We start from the raw sequence: 16,871 nt of genomic DNA on the forward strand, positions 1-16,871 counted from the left end.
TGCACTGGGTAGATTTTGTTATGTTGGAAAGTTTGACAGTTTGGCATTAACTAAAATGGCTCTATGGGGGAAGACAATACTTTAGCTAATATTCAAAAGCCTAGAAGGAACAGGCACAGAAGTCAATTACTAAAGTTAAACATCCCCGTTCATTTTGTGGCATCATCCCTGGTTAAGGCAGAATGCTGCTCAATGCTAAGCACAAACCAGACTGTGACACATAGTCCTACAGCTCTATAATATCTCTCTTCATATAGTCTAGGGATGTTTCAGGTTATTTATACCTTCATGGTCTATTTACACCTACATGGTCTGTGACTGAAACATGCTGGTACCTGTGGTGCAATGACCTGCATGCATGCATAACTTGGAAGATCCTGGCCCCTGATAAGTAACTGGCCTGTTATTTTCTCCTTGTTTATCTTGGTGAATGGGTATTACTACGTCATGCACTACTGCACTGTTATAACTTGATATTACCTGTGAACCTCTGCTATCTCTGAAAAAACAAAAACAAAAAAAAATCTTGCTTTTTTCCCACTTTTCTGAGATTTAAAAAAGTTCAGTTACAGGCTTGCTGTTTCCTGAACTGTTTGTAAGTTTCTGTGAGGCCATTTTTGCTTGGGCTAAAGGAAAGTCTCTCTGTTGATCAGTGGCAGTGAATAACATTGAGCAGCTTCCCTGCCCCTGTAGGAGTGGTTACTGACTTGAAACTGTAGTTTTATTGTCTGTTTTGGGTCTATTCCTGCTTCTTTCCAGCCCCTGCTATCAAGCACGCCTTGCGTGCTTTAGCGATTAGTGCAGAGTTGCCACTAGAGCAACATCAGGCAGCGCCGGTTTAACAAGGTTAAACTTTTTCTGGCTCCATAAAGTCTGTTCTTCAATTTTTCCCTTAGAACTGCTCTGTTAGGAACCTAAACAGTTTACACCTTCACTAAAAAGCACAGCACTTGTTCCTAATTGCTTTTTCTTCTCAAAAGCTCAGCACTTGTCTTAAAAGCATATCCCTTGTCTTATAAGCATTTTCTTTGCAGGTCAAGCACTCCTATATTATACAAATCCCTCACTTGCAAACCCCCAGGAGTGCCCACTTCCTGCTAAGCCCTCTACTTTTCTGTCTCATACCAACTCATAATTCTTTCTAGCATGTCGGGTCAGATGCTGGCATCTTCTCCTGCCCAGTTGGTGAATCTGAATTCTGAGGCAATGTTACAATTGCCTCATATACACGGACAACTCTCCTCCTCCCACATAACACTAACACTTGCGAGAGATGCAGCTATTTAGCCAAACTGGAGGCTGAGCTCTCTCAACTCAGGACTGGCAAGACCAGGCAGGAGGAGAAGGCAACTACACACACCACAATACAAGTCTCACATAACTCAACCACACCACTGAATCAAACACATAAACACACTAAGACATACTCAGAGGCTCTGAGTAAAAATTTACCTAAACAGCAAAGGCCTCCAAAACAGACACCCAAGCAACTGCAAACTCAAGACACCACACAAACAACACATAAAAAACAAAATCAGTGTGCAAAGCAGTCACTGCCCTTAAGGCCAAATACAACACCAAACATACTTGTCATAGGTGACTCCATAGTCAGACACACTGACGTCCCACTCACCAGGCTGAACAATGAGAAGGTCACGGTAAGCTGCCTATCGGGCGCTAGAATCCGCCACATAACACAAGCACTCAGGTCACTCCACGGCAAGTACAAATATGACACAGTCATTGTCCATGCTGGTGTGAACAACCTGAGACGTACCTCCCTGGACTACATGAAAAGAGACATAGAGGAGCTCTCTGATTATGTAGCCCAGGCAGGTATGACCCTGACCCTGAGCAGTATCCTTCCTTCACCACGAATGATGCCACAATATAATGACAAGATGATCAGCTTTAACAATTGGCTTAATTTCTGGTGTCATTCAAAGGGGATCCAGTGTCTGTCTGCTTGGGATAACATGCTTGACAAGCCATGCTGCTTCGCAAGGGACGGCTTGCACCTGTCACCCCTGGGATTCCGGATATTGGCTAAGGCTCTTGCCACCCCCATAGTGCCTTTTTTAGGCAAGGCTCAAATTCTAAACCTACCACCTTAGAAAACAAAAACAGGAAGAAACTAAGGGTAATGCTGCTCAATGCCAGAAGTCTAAATCTCAAAATGCACACACTCAAGGCCCTTCTCAGTATGGAGAACATCGATGTCTGTGCTGTGACTGAAACCTGGTTCAAGGCTCCTGAGAGCACCCCGGCACTATCAGGTTTTACCTCATATCATGCCAAACCCGGACCATACCACAAAAGGAGGGTGTATCCATATTCATCAAGGATACCCACACCTCCAGGTTGGTGGCTACGGCATCGGAAACCATCCAGGTGCAATTAACCATAGGCAAAACTGCTCTACAATTTGTAGCATGCTACAGGCCACCCTCTCAAACTCAGGAAACCCACACAGCCTTCCTGAAGACACTGCAGGGTATAAATGTATCACTAAACACCATCATATTGGGTGACTTCAACTACCCGAATATAGACTGGGAACATTACTCAAGCCCCAACTTTCTAGCCCAAAGGTTCCTGGAGTTCATAAATTCAAATGCCATGGAACAACTAGTCACCGTCCCCACAAGAGGAGAAAATATACTAGATCTCATCATCACAAACATGGGGACAAAATGCTCCACACGAAGTATATCCTCTTTGGTGAGATCAGATCATAAACTAATCTCACTAGAAATCCACATCCTGCCCCCACCCCAAACAAAAAAGACCACAGTGAAGAACTTCTCTAAAGCAAACTTCACACTACTCAAGACAGGTGTGGTATCCTTCAAGGCCCCCGAGCCAATGGAAACCACAACCCAAGCTGCGGAAGCCCTTACAAATGCCTTCTATGAACACCTTCAGGACTGCATGGATCAGGCAATCCCAAATAAAACCAAGACTCTTTCCACCAAGGGCAAACGTCCAGTCTGGTGGACTCCAGCCATAAACAAACTTTACAATAAGAGGAGAAAGCTATTACATGATAGAGCAAAATCCCAAAAAGGGAAAGCATCTTTAATCAGTACTAGCAAGAAACTAAGATCCCTCATAAAATCATCCAAGGCCAACTTTGAGAAAAAAATTGCCATAGATTCAAAAGACAAACATACGGCCTTCTTCAGCTATGTCAGAAACCTGGGTGGAAACTCCCAGATATGCTCAGAATTAGTCCAAAATTATACAAAAATCACTGAACCCACAGACATTGCCAACATACTGGCAGACAGGTTCAGCGCAAACTTCACCCCCTCTCCCCCCCAAAAGGAGAGATAACTATCCCAACAGAGTGTAGCCTCCCAGACATCTGAAATGTGCAGGTGAAAGCTGCTCTCTAAAGCTAAAAACACAGCATCAATGGGACCGGATGGTGTCCCGGCTGTGATACATGAACTCAATGAAGAACTAAACCCGCATAAGGCAGCTGTTTAATCTTAGCCTTACCACAGGATATGTGCCCAAGGAGTGGCGTGCGGCAACTGTGGTCTCACTCCACAAAGGCGGTGCCTCTCGGACCCTGGTAATTACCACCCCATAAGCTTAACAAGCCTGGTCTGCAAAGCTATGGAGAGGATCATAATGGAACTCATAAACAAGGACATAGGGACTTGCAGACCTTGGACCCAACCCAGTTTGGCTTTGTCAAGGGCAGATCTTGCCTTTTGAACTTGGTTGACTTCTTGAAACAGTTACCAAGGCCACTGATGAGGAAAGGCAGTCCATACAGCCTACCTTGACCTTGCAAAAGCTTTCACACAATACCCCACTCGGGTATCATAGAGAAACTTACCAGCTTAAATGTAAACCCATATGTCACAAGATGGGTTGCAAACTGGCTAAAGGACAGAACCCACAGGGTTAGAGTTGCTGGAGCCATGTCAGACTCCAAGCCGGGTTACAAGTGGTGTCCCACAGGGCTCAGTCCTTGGCCCCCTATTGTTCGGCATCTACTTCTCAGAAGTACCGGCAAACACAGGAGGACTATGGCTGACAAAGTTTGCGGATGACTGCAAACTGGGTGCCATAGTGGACAGTACATCGGACACAGACATCCTTCAGAGGGTCTCACGGGAAACTGATAGCTGGTGCCAGAGCCATGGCCTGAAGTTAACAAAAAGTGTATAGTCATACCCTTTGGGAAAAACAAGGTAACCCCAAGCTACCATATAGGTGGCAACCCACTAAGCACAGAAGAGGTTATCAGGGACCTGGGTACCCAGGTTGACAGTGGCCTCTCGTTTGACACTCACGTTGCTAAAGTGGTTCGGAAGACCTTCTACATTGCCCATCTGATCATGAAGGGAGGTTCACATCCAGATCAAGTGAGGTCATTGTTCCCTGTACTCTTCACTTATCAGACCAATGATCGAGTACAATGCCCCATTTGGGATGTATCTCACCCGACACCTGCAGCAATTGGAGAGACCCCAAAAGTTCCTCACCAAAAGGATAAAGGGACTACAAAACCTGTCATATACTGCCAGACTGAAGAAACTCCAACTCTATTCAGTTGCATACCGTCTGCTCAGAGGTGACCTGTGCCTGACATACAAGGCCATGACCAACCCGGAATTAATGGACATGCTCCACCTCAAAAAATCCAAATCCACCAGAACCACTAGAGCAAGTGACTTAAACCTTAGCACGGATATAAATAGGATGTGCTGGAGGGATAGATTTATCACCCAGAGACTCCCCATACTGTGGAATAAAATCCCGGTCCATGTGAGGCAGAGCACTTCGCTGGCTCTGTTCAAGAGAAATCTTGACCGGTGGATGGGAGATCATAGGTTTAGAATCATCTCTGTGTCACTGCTGGACAGAGGCACAACAAACTAATGGGCGCATTATTTCTAACATAAGGGGTGGCGTAAGCCACATAACTTTGGGCTAGGCTTATAAATGCCTTAGGGCAGATAGCCTAGTATAAACCTATGAACCTATGAACCTATGCAATGAAGTCCCCTATGACTATGTCCTGGGTAGACCACTGGCTTGCCTTATGGGCTTGGCAGTTGAGGCTCCAGAGGGTGTGGCTGTATATGCAGTGTTAGGTGTTGTTTCTCTTGAGTGTTTTCAGGTTTGCTGAGGATAATTTTTGCAGGTGAAACATCTGTGAGGTCTTTGTGGTTTGGGTAGATTACATTTAAGTGGCTTAGCATATGTAGGTCTATGTTTGGGGTGCATACTATGTGTAGTGGATGTAGTGTGTGTTTCTGACAACCAGATTGTTATCACTGTTTGTTTATGAGAGTTTAGCCTCCAGAGACATTGTGAATATACATCTCTTGCAGACTGCATTTGTTTCTTTGAGGATTAAATGGTTGTTAAGTGAACATTAGACAATTGTTACATTGTCTCAATATACCCATATTACCAAACTGTCTGTGGAGAAATTGAGAAAGTGCATATCTGTGATGTAAGGTCCTTTACTAATACAAGGGTGCAGTGCATGAAGGGTTAATAATGGGCCGAGTAAAGGTGCATTTGGGGCTAGAGACTAGACAGGCCATATAATATTAAATTCAAGGGGCAGAGCTCCTCAATGTGCAGACTAGCTGCACTATGCTACTCAACATGCAAAGTAGTTGCTCTGCATTCACAAAGTTACTGGTAGACTTTCAGAGATGATTTTATAGGGAACATTTGCTTTCTAAGCATCTGCACAGCATACTACAAACCATTGCTGCACAATGGACAATGGCATGCAGACATGCCAAATTTATACAAGCAGTTAAAACATAGGAAACTGTCTTCCATGCCTTCTAGCCAACTCTGATAGACAAGGCCACCACCTACTGTCACTAGATGGACTATCCTACTCCTCTTAATGTAAAAACACAAAACAGATTGCTTGAGAGGATAATGCTACAATGAAACAACTTAAATAAATGGGTCTATATTAGATAATTGAACTTTCAGATGTTCGACTGTCATATGGTCGACACCATACGATCAAACTTTTAAAAGTTCGAACATATAATTAAAAAAAAATAACCTATGCAAATAACCTACCTGGACGTTTTAAGCAGGGGGGAAAGCCCCCCTGTACTCCCCACGTTATTTAAATATACTAACTCTGAAATCGCACTGCAGTGCAGAAAAGGGAAAACTTTCCATTCCGCGCTGTACGGAGATCTCCGTTAAAATAAACTATACTAACCTTAAAAGGGCTACCTTCTGTGGCCTACTATACAGAGGCACAGTCAACTAATCTAAAAGGGTGGCGAAAGCCAAACACACTCTGGCTAGGCTTATAAATGCCCTAGGGCAGATAGCCTAGTATCAACCTATGAACCTATGAAAATGTTTGAACTTTGAAACATTTGATCATATGGTGTCGACCATATGACTTTCAAACTTTTGAATGTTCGATTATCTAATATAGACCCAAATAAACTACCTGGACAAGGTGATTTCAAGTGTTAGGGGCATTTAAAATTATTTAAAGTGCAAAATCAACCAATAAAGAAACCATAAAGCAGCAGCATTCTACAACAGTTAATTGAACTGCAAAACAAGAACATAAATTTCTTATCTGCCAAAGATGGAGCAAGATTAATTCAGGACCCACTCAGAGTGTGTCTAAGCACCAAGCAGATGGGAACTCTCGGAAAATGAGCAGAAGACAATATGTAGTAAAGGAGGTCTACACAAGTGCAATACTGGTTTGTTGGGTGGGCACTCAGTATTATGGATGCATGGAAAACAATGGGTGAGAAAAGTACTTTAATAGATTACACAACAGACAATAGCAATGAAAGAGGGGAGGGAAGGACTTTGAAAGTCAGCTTACCATAAGGGGTGGACGTCATAGGCATAGTCTTTTAAAACCACAACAGGAAAAGGGTGAGAGAGTTGCGGAAAATTCAAGCTGCAAGAAGCAGACTAGCTAGACAGGGTTCCAATCAAATAAACCAGTACCAGAGTTCTAGCCCTATGATATTGAACTACAGGTCAATGACTTCAGGTAGGTTAGAATTTCAGAAACTTTGGCTTAGTGGCTTGGGAGTTAGGGAAGACACAAAACATGGGAAAGACAGAAGCAAGGTAACAGAAAGGTACTGGGATGCAACTATAAGCAGGAGAATAATAAGCAAAATATAAGACTTTAGCAGCAAAACTGTAATATAAACAAATGTAAAAGCAAAGAAGCACCAATCCTGGGGCAGAATTTACAACACTACTTCTACTTCAATTCTGCCATACAATAAGGCACCGGGCTATACAGAAATGTATCAGTAACTCTGTTTATGGAAAAACACAGTAATAAATTATTAAATTAATTCAAATCTGGTAGTAGTTCACAGTTGCTACACAGCTGTGAATAAAACTAAAAGGTACAGTATAATGTATAAACTATGCTAAGATCTTGTAGTAATTCACAATCTTCCCACAACTGCAAATGCAGCTACAAGAATAAGGTCCCGGTACAAAAAATGAAACATAATTTTTTTTGCTAAAGCATGGAAAAAGGTAAAACAAGAACAAAAAAAAAACAGCTACCACAAGGGTCACCATAAATGCAAATTAAAATATTTAATCAGAATTTAAATAAAAGTTTTTTTTTTCCTTTTTGATGTAAAGCTTGTTTCTCACAATTCAGGGCTTTCAAAGGTTTAATGTTTTCTGCTCTATATTCATAGACAAATATGAGGCAATCATTCTGCAGACTATTGCACACCTAGATAATATCCAAAGAGTGAACAAAGTTGAGAATCAAACCCTGTACTTTGTGTCTATGAGGTAAACACTTTAACCATTATGCCAAACCCTAACCTTAGAATTTGATGGATAGCTTATTTTGAACATATCACAATGCTACATTTTGACAATCATCACTGTCTGTCACTGAAACATAGGTTCATGGGTAAGCATTAGACTTTCTGCCCTTGCGGGCCAATTTAATCCTATCCAATTTCCCCTCAAAGGTGAGAATCAAACTCCGTACCTTGTGTTTAAGGTAAACATCTTAACAATTATTTTAGCCTGCAATCCCCATAATATCCATTTGTTAACCAGGTAAGCCCACTGGACACACAGCTCCTTTTCCGGGGCAACCTGTGAGCAATGTCTTGTTAAGTGACTTGTTCAAGGTCAAAGAGTAGGCTGAGGGAATCAAACTCTGCACCACAGAGCAGCCCTAGATCTTAAACTTTACACCAACTGCCAGATTTTTAAAAAAATAATCCAAATAACTGGAGCAGACAGACTACACTAAAGAAGAGTGTGCCACCCGTTGAGCTATTTCCATTCAACATATGACTAAAGTGACAAATAGGTTATATGATTCGAAATTGGTCTATGGATTGGAAAATGTGCAAAGAAACCAATGCCTAGCAGTCTACAAGTAAAACACACACTGATGAGTCGGAAGTGTGAAATTGATTGTGCTGTTTCTTTTTTCTTTTCACTTCCAAATGTTGGACATTGGTTACTTTATATCTATATTGCCGTCTCTATCTATTTATCTATCTGTATATCAGTCACATGTAGGTTGTGAAAGAGTATTCTTTTTGAATTAATTTTGTTTGCGTCTATATTATTGCACAAAATGTATTTAAAAAAGGATAAAAAGGAAATGGGCTGTTAATGGGAGTTTATGGAATAACCACAAAAAAGGAAATGTTCCCTTTTCTCTAGTATTGTGCAATCTCAGAGTTGGTATATATAGGTTAATGTGGGGTTTTGGGAACCCCCACTTCCAAAACATTTTTTTTTCTTTTTTTGACTTAAAGATTATGTGTTAGATAATATGGAAATTGAAGTTTAATGTTTTCCCCTAATACACACAGATAACCCATATATGTGTGTGCATGTGTGTGTGTGAATACATACACACATGCATGCAAAAAAAACAACATCCAGTATTCAGGAAGTAAAATATTCCTTATGATAATATCATCTTGCAGTGCTAATAGAGTAGTTGTTTTTCATTACTGTGTACTTACCATGCATTTTATTGCTGTCAATAAAAGTGTTTGTCAGAAGTGCATCGCTGAAGTTCTTATTAAGGTAATTTTTCACATTTTCTTCCAGATACCAAGATTTATTTTCATCAAATATCATAAAGAGCACAGCAAACTCTTTGTTGACATCTTTTCTTAATCCATCTGCCTTCAATGTACCTTTCCTGCAGGTGAGCAAGGTACCTACCAGACCACTGTTCAAGTCCTGAAATGAAACAAAATCTGAGATAGTTTTATACTTTCTGAATATCAAGTTACCTGTTGATGGAGAAACAACAAATATGTTAATAGGTACATTAGTTTCAACACCTAAAGAATGCCACCAATGTGTTATTCATTTCAATTTCATGAAGCTTCATCTTTCTCTTGTTAATGCGGTTCATAATCTGCTTTATTTTAGGTGTAAATGGTGTTGGTAAACCACCAACAAAAGCTTAGATACACTAAATAAAGAAAACAAAACAACAAATAAGTGATGCGGTTGCTGATGTTATTTTATTCCATACATTACATCACATCCGGTACCTTGACATTTCGTCTTCAAAGGATAATACCCAACATGTGAATCTGCTATTTATGTCCAGAGCCCTCTGATGACTTGATTAAAAGATCACAGCCTTTATAACTGAACATTCAGCTTAACAAATAATGCAACATTTATAAAACTTGTAACATTTTGTAAAATTTTGTAAAATTATATAACATCTTAATAAATGTTCAATATTCTTACAAAATTACAAAAATGACTTTTTTTTTCAATATTACATCCTTGTAAAAAACTTAATGTCACCTATCTTATGCTTATATTAACTTCAAGATTAAGTCCTCTAGGATGGAGCATTCTGAAGTTCAAAATCATTCAACATTCTAAGTCCAATAATTTAGATGCAAAACTTCCTCCTCTGTGCACAACAGGCTGACCCAACAGACAAAAACTAAATGTTTTATCAGACTCACCATGTGCAGAATGGAAGTGTTCAGCAAGAGGATTACTCATATTATGATTAAGCATGTCTCCCAAATGTTCCAACACTCTCACATTCAGCAGTCTTCTCATCTGTCCTATATATCATTTGACATTGCTGCAGCCACATCCCAAAATGTACACCACCTTAAAAGAGTTGCATGTAAAATGTTCCTGGAGATAAATTTCCTACCATTTATAAAACTACCTGACAAATTTTTAACTTTGCTATAAATTTTGCAATGCCTGCAAGGAAATATTCCCATTGATGCATTTTCACCATACAGGCCTTTCTGATTTAAATTCATTAATTCCTTAAGATTTAGATACATTCCATGGGAAAGTTTTACCCTTTTCGGAAGTAATTGACCATATTGTTCTTCCAAAGAAACCAAATGCCAAGATTCCAAAACTAACTTTCTCAGGATTTCAGAGAAAGTAGAATACTTACTAACAAAATAAAATGATATGTTCAAAAGCTGGTGGACTCAGTTTTGTATGCCATTCCTAACAATAAGAACTTAAGGGACCCCCCCCAGAAGACCTACTGTCTCAGGGATAGGTTCCTATTTGGACAATGTTGGCATTTTACTGGCTTCACTGCTAAAGGAGTTTTTGTGTAAAATTCCTGCACATATAAGGAACACTCAGGAAATATGTGAATTAGTTAAATCCATTCAGTGGATGGAGAATTTCTATTGGGCCACCATTGACGTAAATGCCCTTTATACCAATATTAAGATAGAATGGGGTCTGGAGGCTGTTAGGCAGATTGTGGGAGAAGAACCAAACACTGCTTTTGTTGTTAGATTATTAGATTTTTATTTAACTCATAATTATTTTTTGTTTGGGTGTCATGTTTTTTGCAAACAAATGGAGCTGCCATTGGAGCTCCATATGCTATTATTTATATGGGAGAGTTTGAAAAAAGATTCAAAATTCATCTATAATACTGAATTTTTTGTTAATAACATTGTATTATACAAAAGTTATATAGATGATCTTTTTTTTTTTCATTTGTAAGAGTCCCATACAAAAATTATGTTTGTTTGTAGAGAAATTTGACAGCAATGCCGATTGTTTAAAGTTTTATTTCCAGCAAAGCAGTTGAGAAATTAAATTTCTTGATATTCAATTTTATGTGGATGAATGTGGAAGAATTCAGTTTAAACCTTTCTGGAAACCCACATCCCCAATAATGTTTTGCTTTCCTCCAGTATGCATCCTCCTCATCTTATAGACACTTTGCCTTTTGGTGAGTGCAAATGCATTTTGTGTAATACTTCTGATGAAAGATTGAAAGGTGAATTTTTGCAATAAGTAGTAGAGACATTATCTTAAAGAGGTTATAGTTATGATATCTTGGGTTTGGCAAGATATAGAGCCTGTGGTATGAATGTGCAGCCTAAAAGGAAAGAGTCATGGGCAGGTTGTATGCAGCCCAGTAATTACCAACATCAGGGAGTTACAGAGTCATCATATGGTGATAAAGTCATTGAGAAAGATAATTTTAGAATCTTGGCATTTGGTCTCATTGGATAAACAATATGGTCAATTATTTCTAAAAAGAGTAACATTTTCCTATGGAAGGTATGTAAATCTTAAGGAATTATTGAATTTACAACATGAAGGCCTGTATGGTGAAAATGTTCCAGTGGGAACACTTCCTTGCGGGTATTGCAAAATTTGTAGCAAAGTTACAAATTTGTCCAGTAGTTTTATAAATGGTAGGAAATTTATCTCCAGGGAACATTTTGCATGCAACTCTTGTAGGGTGGTGCACATTTTGGGATGTGGCTGCAGCAATGTCAAATGGTATATAGGACAGGCGAAAAGAATGGTGAAAGTGAGAGTGTTGGAGCATTTGGGAGATGTACGTAACCATAATATGAGTAATCCTGTTGCTGAACACTTCCATTCTGCACTTGGAGGGTCTGATAAAACTCTTAGCTTTTGTGTGTTGGGTCAGCCTGTTGTGCACAGAGGAGTGTGATGCCCGTGCACTGGCCCAGCAATTAAGGAGTCTCAATCTTCACCACTAACACCACTGAGGGGCGTCCATATGGGGGAAAGGATAATAAATACACACACACACACACAGTAAAGTACAATTTCCCTTAAGAGCACACAGAGATCACAGTCAGTCTGGGGCTGGTTTCTCCCATTCTCTCCAGGTCCCCAATAAGACTCCCCACTGGCACAGCTATAGGGTCCAGATCTCAGCGTATTGGGCAAGCTAAAACCTCCAGCACCCTCTCTGTCCAACCAGTGCTTTGTGTCGCTGCCCAAGTAGCTGACACACACACACTTTGAGATAACTACACATACATTCCTGGGAAAGGCTGGCACAGGTTCTCCAGCTGTGCCCCTTTTATGCACAGTCTAAAAGGTAGTACCAGCTGCCACCACCCACTAATATTTATCAGCTACTCAAAGACCCTTAAAAGAGTGTCCAATTATTAATATACAATATTATTATCCAAATGGTAAGTGTGACTGAACAGTCAAGGTTTATTACAGTGACTTGGTACAATATCACTTTATACATGCAATGTACTCTAGAGCTTAAATTAACTCTACATAAAACAGCCACAGTTGAAAGGTTTAAAAATATTTAATAATAAATAATAAAAACACAAGACAATGCTTCTTACTACACAGTGCTAGTCAAGAGTTCAGAGATCACAGAGAAATACTTAAAATAATACAGCAGAAAAGTTCTGACATCACAGAAGAACAAACTAGTCTAATTGTCCTGTTTCCTAGATATATCTAAGAGAAAATAGAGTTCTAAATAACTTACATACTTACATATAGAGTAAAGCATTGCTGGTGATGTTGGATGTTCTCAAGACAAAAATGTTCTGAGCTCTCAGATTCTCTCTCTTTAAATTGATAAGACAGAGCTGCTTCACATGACATCATTCTTCACACTTACCTGGGTTCCCAGGCTAACAAAAACTACATTTACATTCTTTACACCTGGTCAGAAACCAGAGCAATAAAGGACATTTATACATGCAAATTGTAGCCATTAACTCTGGTCTTAAAACAACAGGCAGGATGCCTCCCTCTAGACACATTGGCTCAGAATTTTGACATCAAAGACAGTCATAAAATGCTTGACTTAGCTTTCTTACAGCAGACTGCACTGTTATTACATGTTTGCAGTTCAGTATCCAATGCAGTCTTTTCGCATTTAAGAGAACAATCCTGTGGCTTACATTAAGACTTACAAATGATAGAATTATCTACAAAATGTTATCTGGCTAGGCTGGCAGCCTTCACCTATCTTCACAAGGAGGACGTTTTATATCTGAATCATTGGACTTAGAAAGACCAATGATTTTGGACTTCGGAATGCTTTATCCTAGAGGGCTTAATCTTGAAGTTAATATAAGCATATGATAGGTGACATTCAGTCTTTTACAAGGATGTAGTAATTGAAAACATTTTTAATTTTTGTAATTTAAGATGTTATATAATTTTACAAAATTTCACAAAATGTTACAAGTTTTATGAATGTTGCAGTATTTGTTAAGCTGAATGTTCAATTATAATGGGTGTGATCTTTTAATCAAGTCAGCATTGGGCACTGGACATAAATAGCAAGTTCACATGCTGGGTATTATCCTTTGAAGGCAAGTGGTGTTGGACCTAGAGAAAGAAGTTAGGATAACTGATTATGTTTCGTGGCATAACAGTTTTTCTGATTGCAATAGAATATTTACCTTCTGCTGCCTTTCTTTATGATAAGCTCTATCAGAGAAGGAGGTATGCAAATACCTGATCTACCTGTGTTGCAGAATGTCATGTGCACATCAGAGATGTAGCAGGTGGGATAAAATAGATGCTAGCCATACTCAAAATTACTTTGATGAGCAGGATGCACTGCTACGATGTGTACAGGATGTACTGCTGGACTTTGGCATATATGGGGAATATGATGATGGGTTTCTGTGCAAAATATGTACTGCTGGGTTTTGGTGTACATGATGAACTATTGAGCTTTTGTATACAGAATATGCCATTGGGTTTTGGTGTACAGAATGTACTGATGGGATTTGGTCTACAGGATGTACTGATGGGTTTTGGTTTACAGGATGCACTGTAACATAACTGATTATGTTTAGTGGCATAACATTGTTTCTGATTGCAATAGAATATTTACCTTCTGCTGCCTTTCTTTATGATAAGCTCTGTCAGAGAAGGAGGTATGCAAATACCTGATCTACCTGTGTTGCAGAATGTCATGTGCATATCAGGGATGTAGCAGGTGGGATAAAATAGATGCTAGCCATACTCAAAATTACTTTGATGAGCAGGATGCACTGCTACGTTGTGTACAAGATGTACTGCTGGACTTTGGCATATATGGGGAATATGATGATGGGTTTCTGTGCAAAATATGTACTGCTGGGTTTTGGTGTACATGATGAACTATTGAGCTTTTGTATACAGAATATGCCACTGGGTTTTGGTGTACAGAATGTACTGATGGGATATGGTCTACAGGATGTACTGATGGGTTTTGGTTTACAGGATGCACTGTTGGGCTTTGCTGTTCAGAATGCCATATTTTTCATTTATCTAATGGTACTGAGTTTTGGTGTACAAAAAGGCTTCTACACTTTAGTGTACAGGATGTTGTGCTGTGCTTTGGTGTACAGGATATCTTGCTAGGCTTTAGTATACAGGATGTTGTGCTATGCTTTGGTGTACATGATATACTGATGGGATTTGGTTTACAGAATCTACTGATGGGTTTTGGTTTACAGGATGTACTGTTGGGCCTTGCTGTTCAGAATGCTATATTTTGCATTTATGTAGTGGTACTGAGTTTTGCTGTACAAGAGAAGCTGCTATGCTTTAGTATACAGGATGTTGTGCTGTGCTTTGGTGTACAGTATATCCTGATAGGCTTTAGTATACAGGATGTTGTGCTGTGCTTTGGTGTACAGGATATCCTGCTAGGCTTTAGTGTACAGGATATCATGCTGTGTTTTGGTGTACTGGATATCCTGCTAGGCTTTAATGTACAGGAGATAGTTCAGGACTTTGGTGTACAGAATGTACTGCTTACTCCAGAAGATGGTTCAGAACAGTTCACAGTCCCAGGAGAATGAGGGGATGGAATGGGGTATTGCGTGGTGGTGATGTTGGCATAAACTGTCCTATCAATGGCATTGTAATATAACAGCTGCCACAAAGCCCTATCCTGCCCATAATGTTAACCTAGCATAGCAGTGTTGTACATGCATCCTTAACAACTGCTGTTGTGCATCGGGTTTCCTATCAATGCAGAATTATACAGATCATCTGCAACTGTTCTGTTAAATTGTTTTGCTAATCTCTGTGTAAGTGAATAGTGAACATTTCTGGGTAGGAAATAACAACTACTTTATGTGCTTGACAAGGCAGGTGCTATGTTGTACCAGACACAAGATAACTATTGTTTAATTTTTCTGATTCTGGTCTACCAGATGGCTTCCTAACTCAGACACAGTCATCGCAAATTTTATCCCTAGCACTCAGTAAATGCAAACCAATCCAATACAGAAAACTTTCATTGCAGCCATTTACACCTTGCTTCTAATGGACTTGTCACTGGCCTTCACCAGACATAGCTCAGGAAGGGATCGAAGTCTGTTATAGGCAATGCAGAAGTCATAGTAGAGAATATGATCTTTGCTATTTTTTCAAGGTAAGCAGTATCCTACGGTGTTAATGGTGAGTTTAACTGTTTGACTGAGACAACTGGAATGGAACAAATGTTTAACGGTGTAAAGAATATATCATGGGGAAATCCAGTAATCGAATCAGCACCAAAAACGTGAAGCTTCTATAGCAGCTATTTTCAGTCATTCAGTGGGCTATAATAGAAATAGCATGACTCACATTATGAAACAGATGGAGAACCAGTTAACCAAAGCTTTACAGTATTCAGTTTCCTTATATCTTGTCTTTTTTGGTATTTGTTTCCCCAGAAGAATTGTATTAAACTATTTCTTAGCTCACATGCTTTTTTATCAGTAAATTACAGTATTTTTTCCATGATGAGATTAGTACAAACACCCTGCTCTCCAATTTGAGTAAAAGCACTTAGACGAACCATTATTCAACTACAATGACCTGACCGCATTAGTCTTGAAAAATGAAATAAAAATACTTAAAATGTACCATTTCTACATCCTAATAAATCACTCTATGGACTATTTTTTGGGCACATAGCAATCTTTTTCACCATACCCAAATCACTTGAAAACATTTTAGAGATTAGTACTAGGGTAGCTGCCCTTGTAGGCCATTTCAAGCCAAAATTACCCCATACAAGAACCAAACCCCACACCTTCTGTCTGTAAGGTTAAACCTTAACCATTACACCTACCTCCCACTTCATGTTTTGTTGTAGCATACTTCCTCATATTGCAATTATCTTACTAGTTAATTCTCTCACAAAGAAATTAGTATGAGCTACTTACAATAACATTTAATGAGCTTTAGTTAATTCTTGTAAAAATAAATAAATACAAGTTACTTATGATATAATTTAGAACTGAGCTAATTTTCTCAAGTGAAATTAACATAAGCTGCACATGATATAATTTAATAGAATTATATGTAATTTTACTGTATTCAGTGCAAAATACTCACTAGAACAGGAAAATTGTGTCTACTGGTTGGATGACTTACCTTCACAAAAGAAGCTGTTGAATAATAAGCCCAAGGAATGCAGTTTGGGTCATTTTTGCCAGGTCCTGATCTTTCTGGAACTTTCCAGAGATATGTCCTTACTTTACCTACAATATATTTCATTAAAAGGTAAGTGTTAAATGATGTAACAAGAATATTTAGATTACAGGGAAGCTTGATACATA

The 16,871-nt window shown here is 39.2% G+C and overlaps 1 protein-coding gene across 3 annotated transcripts in view; it reads right to left on the reverse strand.

Moving 5' to 3' along the window:
- Window positions 1-16,871, reverse strand: part of HEPHL1 (hephaestin like 1) — a 571,952-nt gene that overhangs the window by 272,146 nt on the left and 282,935 nt on the right. For all 3 annotated transcript variants that reach the window (XM_044072648.1, XM_044072649.1, XM_044072650.1), the window contains exons 15-16: window positions 16,687-16,793; window positions 9,012-9,234 (exon numbers count right to left, since the gene is read on the reverse strand). In XM_044072648.1, coding sequence (XP_043928583.1) covers window positions 9,012-9,234; window positions 16,687-16,793 — 330 coding nt within the window. The remainder of the gene's footprint in view (window positions 1-9,011; window positions 9,235-16,686; window positions 16,794-16,871) is intronic.

The sequence above is a fragment of the Protopterus annectens genome, chromosome 5.part0, assembly GCF_019279795.1.
Source record: "Protopterus annectens isolate FY-2018-M chromosome 5.part0, PAN1.0, whole genome shotgun sequence".
In the NCBI taxonomy this organism is placed as follows: Eukaryota; Metazoa; Chordata; order Ceratodontiformes; family Protopteridae; genus Protopterus; species Protopterus annectens.